The sequence below is a fragment of the Anolis sagrei genome, chromosome X (assembly GCF_037176765.1).
Source record: "Anolis sagrei isolate rAnoSag1 chromosome X, rAnoSag1.mat, whole genome shotgun sequence".
Classification (NCBI taxonomy): Eukaryota; Metazoa; Chordata; class Lepidosauria; order Squamata; family Dactyloidae; genus Anolis; species Anolis sagrei.
This window is the reverse complement of record NC_090034.1, coordinates 62023253-62040940: the sequence shown is the minus strand read 5'-3', so window position 1 is coordinate 62040940 and position 17688 is coordinate 62023253. Positions and strand designations below refer to the sequence as shown.

Sequence of the window (17688 nt, the reverse complement as noted above, 5' to 3'; positions counted from 1 at the left end):
AAGATAATGGATAGAGATGATGAAGACGATGGAGAAAACGGCTAGAGATGACAACAGAGATGGTGAAGATGATGGATAGAGATTATGGTGATTATGTGTCGATGGTGGTGAATGATGGAGATGATGGAGACAATGAAGATAATGGATAGAGATGATGAAGATGATGGAGACAATGGCTAGAGATAATGAAGAGGATGGATAGAGATTATGGTGATTATGTGTCGATGGTGGTGATTGATGGAGATCTTGGAGATGATGGAGATGAAGACGATAGTAATGATGGAGATGGCTTCCCTCTCTCTGAAGGAGTGTTTCCCATGGATTCTGCCAATTTGTGCCCCTTCCCCTACATCTCTATGGGGCTGGGAGCCCCCACCCCCACCCCCACCCCCACCCGCCTTCTTCCTTCGTTTTGGCAGCCGCAGCCCTGTTCCACTCGGCTTCAGACACAACAGGAAAGAGCTCTTGTCGGGGGTCTGTGCTCTTTGGTGGTGCAGGCCAGACAGGAAGTGAAGTCATGGCCCATGCATTCCCCTGGGGCATGATGTCACGTGGTCTGGCTCCCCTCCCTCCCTCCCTTCCCTTTTAGACAGCCCCCCCCCCTCGCCTGGGAAGGGTCCTTTCCCCAACACAACGGTCCTTTCCCCAAGCCACACTCTCTCAGCCTCTGCACACAAACCTCACCTGCAGGGAAATAATAATAATAATAATAATAATAATAATAATAATGTAATTCTACCTTCCTTTATGGCAGAAGGGGGTTGGACTGGGTGGCCTTTGGAGTTCCCTTCCAACTCTAGGGTTCTAAGATTCCAATGGTGAAAAGCGCAGGCAGGGCGGGGGGGGGGGGGGAGGGCTCCAAGAAAAGCGAATGGGAAAGGCCTTGCAATGCGATGGTTCTTGGTCATAGAATCCTATTGTATGAAGGGACCGCTAAAGGCTATCCAGTCCAACCTGCTTCTTCCTGAAAGCCACCATCAAAGTCCCCCTGATAGATGGCCATCCAGCTATAGATCTGTTGTGATCTCTGAGATATAGAACCCTAGAGTTAGAAGGGACCTCTAAAGATCACCCAGTCTAGCCCCTTAAGAAAAGTAGAGATTGATAGATAGATGATAGATAGAATTCGAGAAGGGGCCACTAAAGGCCATCTAGTCCAGCCGCTTAAGAGAGAGAGAGAGAATCCTAGAGTTGGGTCTGCTAAAGGCCATTAAGTCCAGCCCCTTAAGAGAGAGAGAGAATCCTAGAGTTGGGTCTACTAAAGGCCATCCAGTCCAGCCCCTTAAGAGAGAGAGAGAGAGAGAAAGAGAGAACCCTAGAGTTGGGTCTACTAAAGGCCATCCAGTCCAACCCCTTAAGAGAGAGAGAGAGAGAATCCTAGAGTTGGGTCTACTAAAGGTCATCCAGTCCAACCCCTTAAGAGAGAGAGAGAGAATTCTAGAGTTGGGACTACTAAAGGCCATCCAGTCCAACCCCTTAAGAGAGAGAGAGAGAGAATCCTAGAGTTGGGTCTACTAAAGGTCATCCAGTCCAACCCCTTAAGAGAGAGAGAGAGAGAATCCTAGAGTTGGGTCTACTAAAGGTCATCGAGTCCAACCCCTTAAGAGAGAGAGAGAGAATTCTAGAGTTGGGACTACTAAAGGCCATCCAGTCCAACCCCTTAAGAGAGAGAGAGAGAGAGAGAGAATCCTAGAGTTGGGTCTACTAAAGGTCATCCAGTCCAACCCCTTAAGAGAGAGAGAGAGAGAATCCTAGAGTTGGGTCTCCTACAGGCCATCCAGTCCAGCCCCTTAAGAGAGAGAGAGAGAGAGAGAGAATCCTAGTTGGTCTACTAAAGGCCATCCAGTCCAGCCCCTTAAGAGAGAGAGAGAGAGAGAGAGAGAGAATCCTAGAGTTGGGTCTACTAAAGGCCATCCAGTCCAGCCCCTTAAGAGAGAGAGAGAGAGAGAGAGAGAGAATTCTAGTTGGTCTACTAAAGGCCATCCAGTCCAGCCCCTTAAGAGAGAGAGAGAGAATCCTAGAGTTGGGTCTCCTACAGGCCATCCAGTCCAGCCCCTTAAGAGAGAGAGAGAGAGAGAGAGAGAGAGTCCTAGTTGGTCTACTAAAGGCCATCCAGTCCAGCCCCTTAAGAGAGAGAGAGAGAATCCTAGAGTTGGGTCTACTAAAGGCCATCCAGTCCAGCCCCTTAAGAGAGAGAGAGAGAGAGAGAGAGAGAGAAAACTAGTTGGGTCTACTAAAGGCCATCCAGTCCAGCCCCTTAAGAGAGAGAGAGAGAGAGAGAGAGAGAGAAAAAACTAGTTGGGTCTACTAAAGGCCATCCAGTCCAGCCCCTTAAGAGAGAGAGAGAGAATCCTAGTTTGGTCTACTAAAGGCCATCCAGTCCAACCCCTTAAGAGAGAGAGAGAGAGGATCCTAGAGTTGGGTCAACTAAAGGCCATCCAGTCCATCTCCTTAAGAGAGAGAGAGAGAGAATCCTAGTTTGGTCTACTAAAGGCCATCCAGTCCAGCCCCTTGAGAGAGAGAGAGGATCCTAGAGTTGGGTCAACTAAAGGCCATCCAGTCCATCTCCTTAAGAGAGAGAGAGAGAGAGAATCCTAGTTTGGTCTACTAAAGGCCATCCAGTCCAGCCCCTTAAGAGAGAGAGAGAGAATCCTAGAGTTGGGTTTCCTACAGGCCATCCAGTCCAGCCTCTTATGGGGGGGGGGGGAATCCTAGAGTTGGGTCCAGTAAAGGCCATCCAGTACAGTCCCTTATGAGAGAGGGGGGGGGGGAATCCTAGAGTTGGGTCTACTAAAGACCATCTAGTCCAACTCCTTAAGAGAGATAGAATCCTAGAGTTGGGGCTCCTAAAGGCCATCCAGTCCAGCCCCTTAAGAGAGAGAGAGAGAGAGAATCCTAGAGTTGGGTCTGCTAAAGGCCATCCAGTCCAGCCCGCTTAAGAGAGAGAGAGAGAATCATAGAGTTGGGTCTCCTTCAGGCCATCCAGTCCAGCCTCTTATGAGGGGGGGGGGGGGGAAATCCTAGAGTTGGGTCTACTAAAGACCATCTAGTCCAACTCCTTAAGAGAGAGAGAATCCTAGAGTTGGGGCTCCTAAAGGCCATCCAGTCCAGCCCCTTAAGAGAGAGAGAGAGAGAGAATCCTAGAGTTGGGTCTACTAAAGGCCATCCAGTCCATCTCCTTAAGAGAGAGAGAGAGAGAATCCTAGAGTTGGGTCTACTAAAGGCCATCCAGTCCAACCCCTTAAGAGAGAGAGAGAGAGGATCCTAGAGTTGGGTCAACTAAAGGCCATCCAGTCCATCTCCTTAAGAGAGAGAGAGAGAGAATCCTAGTTTGGTCTACTAAAGGCCATCCAGTCCAGCCCCTTAAGAGAGAGAGAGAGAATCCTAGAGTTGGGTTTCCTACAGGCCATCCAGTCCAGCCTCTTATGGGGGGGGGGGGAATCCTAGAGTTGGGTCCAGTAAAGGCCATCCAGTACAGTCCCTTATGAGAGGGGGGGGGATCCTAGAGTTGGGTCTACTAAAGACCATCTAGTCCAACTCCTTAAGAGAGATAGAATCCTAGAGTTGGGGCTCCTAAAGGCCATCCAGTCCAACCCCTTAAGAGAGAGAGAGAGAGAATCCTATAGTTGGGTCTCCTAAAGGCCATCCAGTCCAGCCCCTTAAGAGAGAGAGAGAGAGAGAGAATCCTAGAGTTGGGTCTGCTAAAGGCCATCCAGTCCAGCCCGCTTAAGAGAGAGAGAGAGACTCATAGAGTTGGGTCTCCTTCAGGCCATCCAGTCCAGCCTCTTATGAGGGGGGGGGGGGAATCCTAGAGTTGGGTCTACTAAAGACCATCTAGTCCAACTCCTTAAGAGAGAGAGAATCCTAGAGTTGGGGCTCCTAAAGGCCATCCAGTCCAGCCCCTTAAGAGAGAGAGAGAGAGAGAATCCTAGAGTTGGGTCTACTAAAGGCCATCCAGTCCATCTCCTTAAGAGAGAGAGAGAGAGAATCCTAGAGTTGGGTCTACTAAAGGCCATCCAGTCCAACCCCTTAAGAGAGAGAGAGAGAGGATCCTAGAGTTGGGTCAACTAAAGGCCATCCAGTCCATCTCCTTAAGAGAGAGAGAGAGAGAATCCTAGTTTGGTCTACTAAAGGCCATCCAGTCCAGCCCCTTAAGAGAGAGAGAGAGAATCCTAGAGTTGGGTTTCCTACAGGCCATCCAGTCCAGCCTCTTATGGGGGGGGGGGAATCCTAGAGTTGGGTCCAGTAAAGGCCATCCAGTACAGTCCCTTATGAGAGGGGGGGGGATCCTAGAGTTGGGGCTCCTAAAGGCCATCCAGTCCAGCCCCTTAAGAGAGAGAGAGAGAGAGAGAATCCTAGAGTTGGGTCTGCTAAAGGCCATCCAGTCCAGCCCGCTTAAGAGAGAGAGAGAGAATCATAGAGTTGGGTCTCCTTCAGGCCATCCAGTCCAGCCTCTTATGAGGGGGGGGGGAATCCTAGAGTTGGGTCTACTAAAGACCATCTAGTCCAACTCCTTAAGAGAGAGAGAATCCTAGAGTTGGGGCTCCTAAAGGCCATCCAGTCCAGCCCCTTAAGAGAGAGAGAGAGAGAGAATCCTAGAGTTGGGTCTACTAAAGGCCATCCAGTCCATCTCCTTAAGAGAGAGAGAGAGAGAATCCTAGAGTTGGGTCTACTAAAGGCCATCCAGTCCAACCCCTTAAGAGAGAGAGAGAGAGGATCCTAGAGTTGGGTCAACTAAAGGCCATCCAGTCCATCTCCTTAAGAGAGAGAGAGAGAGAATCCTAGTTTGGTCTACTAAAGGCCATCCAGTCCAGCCCCTTAAGAGAGAGAGAGAGAATCCTAGAGTTGGGTTTCCTACAGGCCATCCAGTCCAGCCTCTTATGGGGGGGGGGGGAATCCTAGAGTTGGGTCCAGTAAAGGCCATCCAGTACAGTCCCTTATGAGAGGGGGGGGGGGATCCTAGAGTTGGGTCTACTAAAGACCATCTAGTCCAACTCCTTAAGAGAGATAGAATCCTAGAGTTGGGGCTCCTAAAGGCCATCCAGTCCAACCCCTTAAGAGAGAGAGAGAGAATCCTATAGTTGGGTCTCCTAAAGGCCATCCAGTCCAGCCCGCTTAAGAGAGAGAGGGAGAATCATAGAGTTGGGTCTCCTTCAGGCCATCCAGTCCAGCCTCTTATGAGGGGGGGGGGGAATCCTAGAGTTGGGTCTACTAAAGACCATCTAGTCCAACTCCTTAAGAGAGAGAGAATCCTAGAGTTGGGGCTCCTAAAGGCCATCCAGTCCAGCCCCTTAAGAGAGAGAGGGAGAATCATAGAGTTGGGTCTACTAAAGTCCATCCAGTCCAACCCCTTAAGAGAGAAAGAGAGAATCCTGGAGTTGGGTCTGCTGAAGGCCATCCAGTCCAACCCCTTATGACGCACAGAGAGAGAGAATCCTAGAGTTGGGTCTACTAAAGGTCATACAGTCCAACCCCTTAAGAGGGAGAGAGTGAGAGAGAGAGAGAGAGAGAGAATCATAGAGTTGGGTCTACCAAAGGCCATCTAGTCCAACCCTTTAAGAGAGAGAGAGAGAGAGAGAGAGAATCCTAGAGTTGGGTCTACTAAAGGTAATCCAGTCCAATCCCTTAAGAGAGAGAGAGAGAGAATCCTAGAGTTGGGTCTACTAAAGGTCATCCAGTCCAACCCCTTAAGAGAGAGAGAGAGAGAATCCTAGAGTTGGGTCTACTAAAGGCCATCCAATCCAACCCCTTAAGGGAGAGAGAGAGAGAATCCTAGAGTTGGGTCTCCTACAGGCCATCCAGTCCAGCCCCTTATGAGAGGGGGGGGGATCCTAGAGTTGGGTCTACTAAAGGCCATTCAGTCCAACCCCTTAAGAGAGAGAGAGAGAGAGAGAATCCTAGAGTTGGGTCTACTAAAGGCCATCCAGTCCAGCCCCTTAAGAGAGAGAGAAAGAATCCTAGAGTTGGGTCTACTAAAGGCCATCCAGTCCTACACTTGAGAGAATCCTAGAGTTGGGTCTACTGAAGGCCATCCACTCCAACCCCTTATGAGAGAGAGAGAGAGAATCCTAGAGTTGGATCTACTAAAGGCTATCCAGTCCAACCCCTTAAGAGAGATTGGGGATCCTAGAGTTGGGGCTCCTAAAGGCCATCCAGTCCAACCCCTTAAGAGAGAGAGAGAGAATCCTAGAGTTGGGGCTCCTAAAGGCCATCCAGTCCTACCCCTTGAGAAAGAGAGAGAATCCTAGAGTTGGGTCTACTGAAGGCCATCCAGTCCAACCCCTTAAGAGAGAGAGAGAGAGAGAATCCTAGAGGAGGGTCTACTAAAGGCCATCCATTCCAACCCCTTAAGAGAGAGAGAGAGAGAGGCTCCTAGAGTTGGTCAACTAAAGGCCATCCAGTCCAACCCCTTTTGTCCCTGCAGGACAAGCATCTTTCCTTTTTTCTTTCCTTCTCGTTGCAAAGAGAAAGATCCTAAAGTGAGTCCCCAGTGCAAAAAGAGTTGGGGAAGGGGGCTCTCTTTTCCTTCTTTCCTTTATTTCTCCCTTTCTTCCTGTCTTTCTCCTTCCTTCCTTCCTTCCTTTCCCCTCTCCCCCTGGCTGGCTCCCCTTCCTCCAAGGCCCTCCCCCTGCCCAACTTGGACTACCTTTCCGCCCCTCTTTCCCCCTTATTGTCTTCCTTCCTTCCTCTCCTCCTTTCTTCTCTCCTTCTCTCTTTCCTTCTTCTCCCTTTGGGCTTGGCTGACCCTCCGGCTCTTGGGAGCCCCCCAGAAAAGGTAGGATTGATCTTGATCATCTCTCAATGAAAACTTCCAAATGTTTTGGGGGAGGGGGTTGGGAATGTGGTGTTGTCTCTCTTTTGTGGGGAGTGGGGGAGCAAGGAAGGCAACTTTTCCTTTGGCTTTTCCAATGGTTTGAGAGCCTTGGCTCCATCCTCTCCTCCTCCTTTTTTCTCCTGCAAGGCTTTCCTTTGTTCCTCCAAAGAGAGAGGGAGGTTTCTTTCTTCCTTTCCTTCTTCTTTCTCTTTCTTCCTTCCCTTTCTATGCCTCAGGGAATGCTTTGGAATCCCACCCTCCCCAGTTCCTTTTCTCCCCCTTTCCAGTCTCTGGGCTGATTCAAAGGCTTGGGAAGGAGCCCAGGTTTTGTTTGAGGAGGGACTGACTCCATGCTTGTTCTTCTTCCTGCCCCAATTCGCAGTTGAAGGGGGATTTTGGGAGCTGCAGTCCAAAGGAAAACTTTCCAAAACTTCCCTTTGTGTGCTGCTATTAAAGCACTCTCCTCTGCCTCTGGTTGGTCTGCCTGTCTTTGGGACAGATCTGTTGGCAAGGTGGTATTCATCATCATCATCATCATCATCATCATCATTATGATTGCTATTTATTATTATTTATTTTATTATTTTATTAATTATGTTATTAATATATATTATTGCTCTGGTTGGTCTGCCTGTCTTTGGGACCAATCTGTTGGCAAGGTGGTATTCATCATCATCATCATCATCATCATCATCATCATCATCCTTATGATTGCTATTTATTATTATTTATTTTATTATTTTATTTATTATTTTATTAATATATATTATTGCTCTGGTTGGTCTGCCTGTCTTTGGGACAAATCTGTTGGCAAGGTGGTATTCTTCTTCTTCATCATCATCATCATCATTATGATTGCTATTTATTATTATTTATTTTATTATTTTATTAATTATTTTATTAATATATATTATTGCTCTGGTTGGTCTGCCTGTCTTTGGGACAGATCTACAAGGTGGTATTCTTCTTCATCATAATCATCTCATCATCATCATCATCATCATGATTGCTATTTATTATTATTTATTTTATTATTTTATTAATTATTTTATTAATATATATTATTGCTATTATTTATTTTATTATTATTTTATTATTTATTACTATTACTTTTATTAATTGTTTTTACATATTGCTATTGGTACTTATTTATTATATTATTTTATTATTGTCTAATGCTATTATTTTACTTTATTGCTATTATTATTTGATATTATTATTGCTGTTCTGTATGATTTTTTATGATTGGGTTGTTGTAGGTTTTTTCGGGCTATATGGCCATGTTCCAGAGGCATTGATATAGTCTTTCATTTACTAGAAAGCCTGGTGCAGTAAATTCTAATAAATGAAAGACTATATCAATGCCTCTAGAACATGGCCATATAGCCCAAAAAAACCTACAACAACCCAGTGATTCCGGCCAGGAAAGCCTTCGGCAATACATTTTTATTATTACTATTATTTTATTATTTTTATTAATTATTTTTATTAATATAATGTAGATTACTCTTGCAATTATTTATTATTATTATTATTATTTATTACTATTATTTATTTGTATTAATATTTATTTATTTATTTATTTATTTATTTATTTATTATGGGTTCCTTCCGAGAGTGATGGAATGTGTCCAGAAAGCTCCATCCTGGGAATGAATGGGACGGACTCTTCTGGGGGTTAAAAGTGGCAGAAAGTGGCAGTGCAGACTCAGCCTGGGATCCCTCCATAGGCATCAAGCAGATAGGGAATGAATGGGGCTGGTGCATGGGCAAAGTTGGGAGGGGAGTCTTTCAAACTGTAATAATAACATTAAGATTCTTTATATTCTTTATATTCTTCTTCGTATCAATTATATTACTGATTGTTCTTATTTATATTATGAAAAGTGTGGGGGTCTTTAAAATAATAATAATTCTTTATATCAATATTACGTTTATATTATTGTTGTTGATTGTTCTTATTTATATTGTGAAAAGTGTACGGGGCTTTAAAATAATAATAATAATAATAATAATAATAATAATAATAATAATTCTTTATATTATTAACTAGCTGTACCCGCCACAGGTTGCTGTGGCCAACCTTCCCTCCTTCTTTCTTTCTCTCCCTTCCCTTCCTCTTTCCTTCCTTCCCTCTTTTTCTTTCCCTTCTTCTTCCTTCCTTCTCTACCTGTTTCTTTTCTCACTTCCTTTGCTCTTTGGTTCCATCCTTCCTTCCTTCCTTCCCTCCTTCCTTCCTTCCTTCCTTCCTTCCCTCCCTCCCTCCCTCTTTCTCTCTTTTGTTCCTTCTCTCCTTCCTTCCCTCTTTCACTTTTTATTTCATTCTCTCCCTCCTTCCTTCTCTACACTTCTTTCCTTCTTTCTCTCCTTCTCTCCTTCTTTCCCTTCTTCTTAACCTCTTTCTCTCCTTCCTTCCTTCTCTACCTTTCTTTCCTTCTCTCCTTTTTTCCCTCTTTCTCTCCCTCCTTCTTCCTTCCTTCTCTACCCTTCTTTCTTTCCTTTTCTCTCCTTCCCTCCTTATTTCCCTCCTTCTCTCCCTCCTTCTTCCTTCCTTCTCTACCCATCTTTCTTTCCTTCCTTCTCTCCTTACCTCCTTCCTGTGTATGTGTTTTGTGTGTGTATATGCATATATGTGTGAGTGTGTATATATATATATATATGGTTTTGCGTGTGCGTTGTAATGTATTTTTGGGGTTTGGGGGCTTTTTAAGTCCCTTCTTCTGTGTTTTTATGAGTGATGGTCACTCGTTGGCCTGAGAGGTGTCTTGTGTCCAAATTTGGTGTCAATTCGTCCAGTGGTTTTTGAGTTCTGTTAATCCCACAAACGAACATTACCTTTTTATTTATATAGGATTATCTTTTTTATTCTTTATATTATTCTTATGATGTGTATATTATTGTTATTGTTATTAATTGTTATTATTCTTTATATTCTTTTATTATTATTTTATTATTATTATTATTATCATTATTTTAATTGGGTTGTTGTAAGTTTTTTCGGGCTGTATGGCCATGGTCTAGAGGCATTCTCTCCTGACGTTTCGCCTGCACTTATTATTATTATTATTAATTATTATTATTATTTAATTATTATTTTAATTATTTGTCTTACTATTCGTTACACTGTGCCAACACTGTTTTTGTTCCTGGGTGATCCGTGTCATTATTTCCTAATTGGTTCTAACATAAAGACATGGGGGGAAAAGTTTTACCAAGTTGCCCAAACTTTGATTTTGTGGGCGGGATGGAAGGAGGGAGCTCATCCTGCAGCAGTTTGTCAATGAATCTCTCCTCATCACCAGCCCATTCAACCTATGGGGAGAGAGAGGTTTGGGAGGGACTCCTTTGTTCAGAGCTGTTCCTCCCTCCCTCTTTCTTTCTTTCTTTCTTTCTTTCTTTCTTTCTTTCTTCCCTCTTTGGCCCTTTCCCTTCTCCTTGCAAAGACTTGTCTGCTTCTTGCAAAGGGAGCCATGCCTTCCTTCCTTCCCACCTCCAAAGGGAAAAGATGGCTCCTTCTCCTTCTTCGCCTTCTTCCGCAGAGAGTAGCGCATGCATTCATACATCTGGGAAGCATTAACTAACTCAAGGCTTTTCTGCCACTTTTACTGCAAACTTGAGTTCGAAGCAGATAGAGACGGATGAGGAGAGGGACAAGTCTTTCCCAATCCATTCAGGCAAGAGCAAACGCCTGCAGTCAGGGGCGGCTCAACCCTTACGCAAAGTAAGCCTTTGCAGTATAGTTGATTTTGCCCAGAGGCGCACTTGGGGGGAAATAGACCTTGACGTATGCAAGTTGTAGTTACTGGGATGCAGAGGCGGCCCTAGGTAATTTTCAAAGGTAAGCAAACTGTATTTTGCCGCCCGCCCCCCAACCAATCATTGATATATATTTTCTGTTCGTCGTGGGAGTTCTGTGTGCCGTATTTGATTCAATTCCATCATTGGTGGAGTTCAGAATGCTCTTTGATTGTAGGTGAACTATACATCCCAGTAACTGCACTTGCCGCACTTGCTCCCTTGCCTGGCCTGCTTTGGGTCCGGAGATGTGCCTGAAGACCCCGGCGTGTGCACCAAAAGTCACCTCTTCTCCTGACTTTTTCCTCAGCCTTTGGGACCAAGAGAGAGAGAGAGACAGAGGTGGAGATGCCCACCTTTCCTGAAGGTAGGCACAAAAACAAAGGAGGGAGCGGAGGTGGGAGATACCTCCAGCCAGAGGGTCGGTCTCTCTCTCTCTCTCTCTCTCTCTCTCTCTCGGTCCCAATGGCTGAAGGGAAAGTCAGGAGAAGAGGTGACTTTTGGTGTGCACGCTGGGGTCTTCAGACACGCCTCCGGACCCAAAGCGGGCCAGATGTGGTGGCTCCGCCTCTTGGCCCACCCGCGGATTGGGGAGAGGAGAGGAGGTGGGTGGAGCGCCGGGGGATCGGGAAAGGGAGCCGGTCATGGGGAAGGGATCGAACACGGAGAACGATTGAGTGCCGGCTCTGCTTGTGCACCTGGTAGCCGGGTGGAGCAGGAACGAGAGGGTCTAGGTGAGGCTCAAGGGCCCGGCCCCTTTGGGAAGAGGATCGCCCGGCAGCGAAGCAAGAAAGCCGAGGCTCCCCCCGGACTGCTAGGGCTGTTGTGAGCTGAGGGGGCGCTCCTCAAGTGGCGGTTGAGGGGCATTTACAGAGGCGCCTCTGCACCCCTGGCAAAAAAAAGTGTTCTGCAACCGCTTACTTCGCATAATGGATGAGCCGCCCCTGCTGGGATGTATAATTCACCTACAATCAAAGAACATTCTGAACTCCACCAATGATGGAATTGAACCAAATATGGCACACAGAACTCCCACGACGAACAGAAAATATATATCAGTGATTGGTTGGGGTGGGGGCGCCAAATTACTGCTTGCTTACCATTGAAAATTACCTAGGGCCCCCTCTGCTTGCAGTTTGACATCTTGCCATCTTCCTGGTCCTCCTTGTGCCCCATTTGCCACCCTGATGTACTTCTAGTCCTCAACTGTATCATATTTGCCATCTTGATGCATTTCTAATCCTCACTGTGTCCCATTTGCCACCTTGACATGTTCCTAATTCTCATTGTGTCGCATTAGCTATTGATGCGTTTCTTGTCCTCACTGTATACTATTTGCCACCTTGGTGTGTTTCTAGTCCATATTATGTGATGCTTGCTATCTTGACATGTTCCTAGTCCTCACTGTGCCCCATTTGCCACCTTGATAATAATGATCGTTTATTATTTATCTTCCGAGCCCAATTCAAGGTGCAGGTGCTTACCTACAAAGCCCTAAACGGTTTGGGACCATCCTACCTGCGTGATCGCATCTCCGTCTATGAAGCCACGCGTTCTCTTCGCTCATCCGGAGAAGCCTTGCTCGCGATTCCCCCTGCGTCGCAGGCGCGTCTGATGGGGACGCGAGACAGGGCCTTTTCTGTGGTGGCCCCCCGACTCTGGAACACCCTCCCCAAAGACATTAGACAGGCCCCTACGTTGGCAGTCTTTAGGAAGAACTTGAAGACCTGGCTGTTCCGATGTTCCTTTCCAGAATAGGAAAACTCCAACAACCTGTCCCAGAAGCACTTTATTAGAGTTTAAGATTGCTTGCACACTGCAATTACCCTAAAATCCGACATACCACCTGTCACATCAGTACTTTTAATCTGTACCCATTACATTGGCCCGGCCCAGTTTTATTGTGTTTGGTGTATTGTTTAATTGTTCTGTTGTTTTTGATATTGCTTTAATTGTTTTGATTTGCTTTGAGTTGTGTATTTGTTATGCTATGTTTTTGAGGCCTTGGCCTTTGTAAGCCGCATCGAGTCCTTCGGGAGATGCTAGCGGGGTACAAATAAAGTTAATAATAATAATAATAATAATAATAATGATGATAATGATAATAATAAAACTTGATTTGTACCCCGCTACCATCTCCCCAAGCGACTTGGTGCGACTTACATGAGGCCAAGCCCACAGCACATCAATAAACAAAAACGATAACAAATAATCAATACAAAACAGTTAAAATAAAAACTCAAAAACAAAAATACACAACAAGCAATAAACAATAACAATAACATACAGCATTTAAAAACCTATGTATATAATTATGTAATAATTAAAATTTAAAATGCTGGGCATAAACAAGGTAGGGTATAACTAGGATAGGGTTTTCAAAGAAAGAGAAGGAGGCACAGACAATCCTAAGTCAATATTAAAGTGCCTTTGAGGACATATTGCGAAGAGTTTTCCTTATTCTGGGAAGGCACACTGGAACAACCACGTTTTCAAGCTCCTCCTAAAGACTGCCAGCGTTGGGGCATGTCTGATCATAGAATCAAAGAGTTGGAAGAGACCTCATGGGCCATCCAGTCCAACCCCCTGCCAAGAAGCAGGAATATTGCATTCAAATCACCCCCGACAGATGGCCATCCAGCCTCTGTTTAAAAGCTTCCAAAGAAGGAGCCTCCACCACACTCCGGGGCAGAGAGTTCCACTGCTGAACGGCTCTCACAGTCAGGAAGTTCTTCCTCATGTTCAGATGGAATCTCCTTTCTTGTAGTTTGAAGCCATTGTTCCGCATCCTAGTCTCCAGGGAAGCAGAAAACAAGCTTGCTCCCTCCTCCCTGTGGCTTCCTCTCACATATTTATACATGGCTATCATATCTCCTCTCAGCCTTCTCTTCTTCAGGCTAAACATGCCCAGATCCTTAAGCCGCTCCTCATAGGGCTTGTTCTCCAGACCCTTGATCTGATGTCCTTAGGGAGTGAATTCCAGAGTCGAGGGGCCACCACGGAGAAGGCCCTCTCCCTCGTCCCCACCAATTGTGCCTGCGAAGGAGGTGGGAGCATGAGCAGAGCCTCTCCAGATGATCGAAGAGATTGTGTGGCTTCGTACACAGAAATGTGGTCATGCAGGTAGGCGGGTCCCGAACCGTTCAGGGCTTTGTAGGTAAGAACCTGCACCTTGAATTGAGACCGGAAAATGAACGACAGCCAGTGGAGCTCCTTAAACAGGAGAGTTGACCGCTCCCTGTAAGAAGCACCGATTAGTAACCTGGCTGCCACCCGTTGTACCAATTGAAATTTCCGAGCCGTTTTCAAGGGCAGCCCCATGTAGAGTGCGTTACAGTAGTCCAATCTGGAGGTGACTAAGGCATGGACCACCCTGGCCAGATCTGACTTAACGAGGTACGGTTGCAGTTGGCTCACAAGTCTTAATTGTGCGAAGGCCCTCCCAGCCACCGCCGACGCCTGAGCTTCAAGCGTAAGTGATGAGTCCAGGAGGACACCCAGACTGCGGACATGTGACTTCAGGGGGAGTGTAACCCCGTCCAGCACAGGTTGCCACCCTATACCCCAATCCGGTTTACGATCGACCAGGAGGACCTCTGTCTTGTCGGGATTGATCTTCAGCTTGTTCCTCCTCATCCAGATAGACACAGCGGCCAGGCACTCGTCCAGCACCCTAGAGGCCTCCTTGGAGTTGGGTGGAAATAAGTAATAGAGTTGTGTGTCATCTGCATAGAGATGGCACCCAACTCCAAAACTCCGGATGCCCTCTCCCAGCGGTTTCATGTAGATGTTGAAAAGCATGGGGGACAGAATGGAGCCTTGCGGGACCCCACAGGACAAAGGCCAGGGGTCCGAGCAGGTGTCTCCCAGCTTCACCATCTGGGAATGACCCTCCAGGAAGGACCGGAGCCACGACAAAACCGTGCCCCCAAGACCCATCCCAGAGAGTTGTCCCAGAAGGATACCATGATCGATGGTATCAAAAGCCCCTGAGATGTCCAAGATGTACTTCTAGTCCTCTTTATATGATGCTTCCTATCTTGATGTGTTTCTAGTCCTCATTGTGTGCCATTTGCCACCCTAGTCCTCACTGTATACCATTTACCATCTTGATGTACCGTATATACTCGGGTATAAGCCGACCCGAATATAAGCCGAGGTGCCTAATTTTACCACAAAAAACTGGGAAACCGTATTAACTCGAGTATAAGCCGAGGGTGGGAAATGCAGCAGCTATGGGCCAATTTCAAAATAAAAAATAGATACCAATGAAATTAAACTAATTGAGGCATCAGGAGGAAAAATGTTTTTGAATTCTTACATAAAACTGTAATTTATGTCGAACTCTGATTAAACCATTATTCTAATCTTCTTCGGTGTAAATGTGCTTGTGTATCCTTCCAATAATAATAGAGTAAAATACTGAATGTCATAAAAATAATAATAGAGTAAAATAATGGAAATGTAAGAATAACAGTAATAATAAAGTAAAATAACAAATGTAATAATAATAATAATAATAATAATAATAGAGTAAAATAATACATGTAATAAAATAATAATTTAGTAATATAATATTATTATTAAATATAATAATATTTTAATGACATTTATTTTTCTCGATTTATTATCATTTTATTAAATTTTTATTGTTCTCTATTTTTATTACATGTATTATTTTACTCTATTATTATTATAATTATATTTAATAATAATAGAGTAAAATAATACATGTAATAAAAATAGAGAACAATAAAAAATTAATAAAATGATAATAAATCGAGAAAAATAAATGTCATAAAAATAATAATAGAGTGAAATAATGGAAATAATAATGGAGTAATATAATATTGGAGTAATATAATAATATTGGAGTAATATAATAATGGAGTAATATAATATAATAATGGAAATAATGGAAATAATAATGGAGTAATATAATATTATTATTAAATATAATAATAATAATAATAGAGTAAAATAATACATGTAATAATAATAGAGTACAATAAAAATGTAATAAAATGCTAATAAATCGAGAAAAATAAATGTCATAAAAATAATAATAGAGTAAAATAATGGAAATGTAAGAATAACAGCAATAATAGGGTAAAATAACAAATGTAATAATAATCATAGTAATAATAATAGAGTAAAATAATACATGTAATAAAATAATAATGGAGTAATATAATGTAAATATAATAATAGAATAAAAGAATACATGTAATAAAATAATGGAGTAATATAATGTAAATATAATAATAATAGAGTAAAATAATACATGTAATAATAATAGAGTACAATAAAAATGTAATCAAACGATAATGAATAGAGAAAAATAAATTTTAATAATAATAGAGTAAAATAATAAATGTAATAATGATAATAATAGAGTAAAATAATAAATGTAATAATGATAGTAATAGAGTAAAATAATGTAAATGTAATAATAATAACAAATAGAGTAAAAGATTAAATAATAAATACTACTAATAACAAAGTAAAATAATAAATAACCTTGACTCGAGTATAAATCGAGGGGGGCTTTTTCAGCCTAAAAAAGGGGCTGAAAAACTAGGCTTATATTCGAGTATATACAGTATTTCTAATCCTCACTGTGTCCCATTTGCCACCTTTCCGTGTTCCTACTCCTCATTGTTTTGCATTACCCACTGATGTGTTTCTTGTCTTCACTGTATATTCTTTACCAACTTGATGTATTTAAAGTCCTCACTATGTGATGCCTGCTATCTTGATGTGTTCCTAGTCCTCATGGGGGCCAATTTGCCATCTTCTAGTCCCATTGTGTCATATTTGCCACCTTGACATGTTCATAGTCCTCATTGTGTCTCATTAGCCATTGATGTATTTCTTGACCTCACTGTATACCCTTTGCAACCTTGCCCTGTTCCTCGTCTTCATGGTGCCTGTGTTTCTCTTTGTCTTTTGCCAGGTCGGGACCCCCTTCCTTCCTTTTCTTCAGTCCCCATTGGCCATTGCCATGGGTGCCTGGGCCCGGTTCCTGCTGGGCGGGGTTTGCTTCCTGCCATTGCTGTCCATCTGTCCAAGCCAAGAGGAAGGTCTCCCCTCCTCCTCCTCCTCCTCCTCCTCCTCTGGACCTGAGAGCCAGCCGCCGCCCTCCAGCCGAGTCCGCCGCAGGGGACACGACACCCTCCGTGGGTCAGCACCATTGCTATTACTATTAATATTAATATCATTATGCACAATGCATCCGTTGAGCTGTGGAACTCCCCGCCACATAAAAAACTTAGCAAAGGGAGTAGTGGAGTGCCCTGAAGAATGGGACCCACCAGAGGTTGCTCTCCTCATGGTTGCTGCCATTATTGGTGTTGTTGTTACTATATTATTAGTAATTATTAGTAAGGTATTATTATTTAAGGTAAAAGGAAGAGGGGCCGACCAAGGGCAAGATGGATGGATGGCATCCTTGAAGTGACTGGACTGACCTTGAAGGAGCTGGGGGTGGTGATGGCCGACAGGGAGCTCTGGCGTGGGCTGGTCCATGAGGTCACGAAGAGTCAGAGACGACTGAACGAATGAACAACAACAACATTATTATTTTGTTGTTTTTATTATTATTAAATCATTATTAAACTATTATTTTGTTATCAAATAATTATTTTATAATTCTTTATAATAATCATAAAATAATTTCATAATAAAATAACTATTATTTATGATAATAAATAATTTAATATTAATTAATTGTTGAAGGCTTTCATGGCCGGAATCACTGGGTTGTTGTAGGTTTTTTCGGGCTATATGGCCATGTTCTAGAGGCATTTTCTCCTGACGTTTCGCCTGCATCTATGGCAAGCATCCTCAGGTAGTGACAAGTGGCAAGCATCCTCACTACCTCTGAGGATGCTTGCCATAGATGCAGGCGAAACGTCAGGAGAGAATGCCTCTACACCAGGGGTCCTCAAACTTTTTAACTGTCCCTCAGACCGTTGGAGGGCCGGACTATAGTTTTTTTATATAAAAAAATCAATTAAAAAATTCCTATGCACATTGCACGTATCTTATTTTGCTGTGTGGAAGGGCCCTTAGAGGGG

At 43.9% G+C, this 17688-nt stretch overlaps 1 protein-coding gene across 2 annotated transcripts in view; it reads left to right on the top strand.

Annotated features, from left to right (window-relative positions):
* Positions 1-6593: 6593 nt before the first annotated feature.
* LOC132780882 (fibrillin-2) overlaps positions 6594-17688 on the top strand; it is a 150186-nt gene continuing 139091 nt past the window's right edge. The window contains exons 1-2 of one of the 2 annotated variants that reach the window (XM_067473613.1): positions 6594-6775; positions 16566-16792. In XM_067473613.1, the coding sequence (XP_067329714.1) occupies positions 16614-16792 (179 nt within the window). In that variant the 5' untranslated portion in view covers positions 6594-6775; positions 16566-16613. Of the gene's footprint in view, positions 6776-10445; positions 10536-16565; positions 16793-17688 lie in introns of those variants that run through there. The other variant, XM_067473612.1, reaches the window with a different exon arrangement.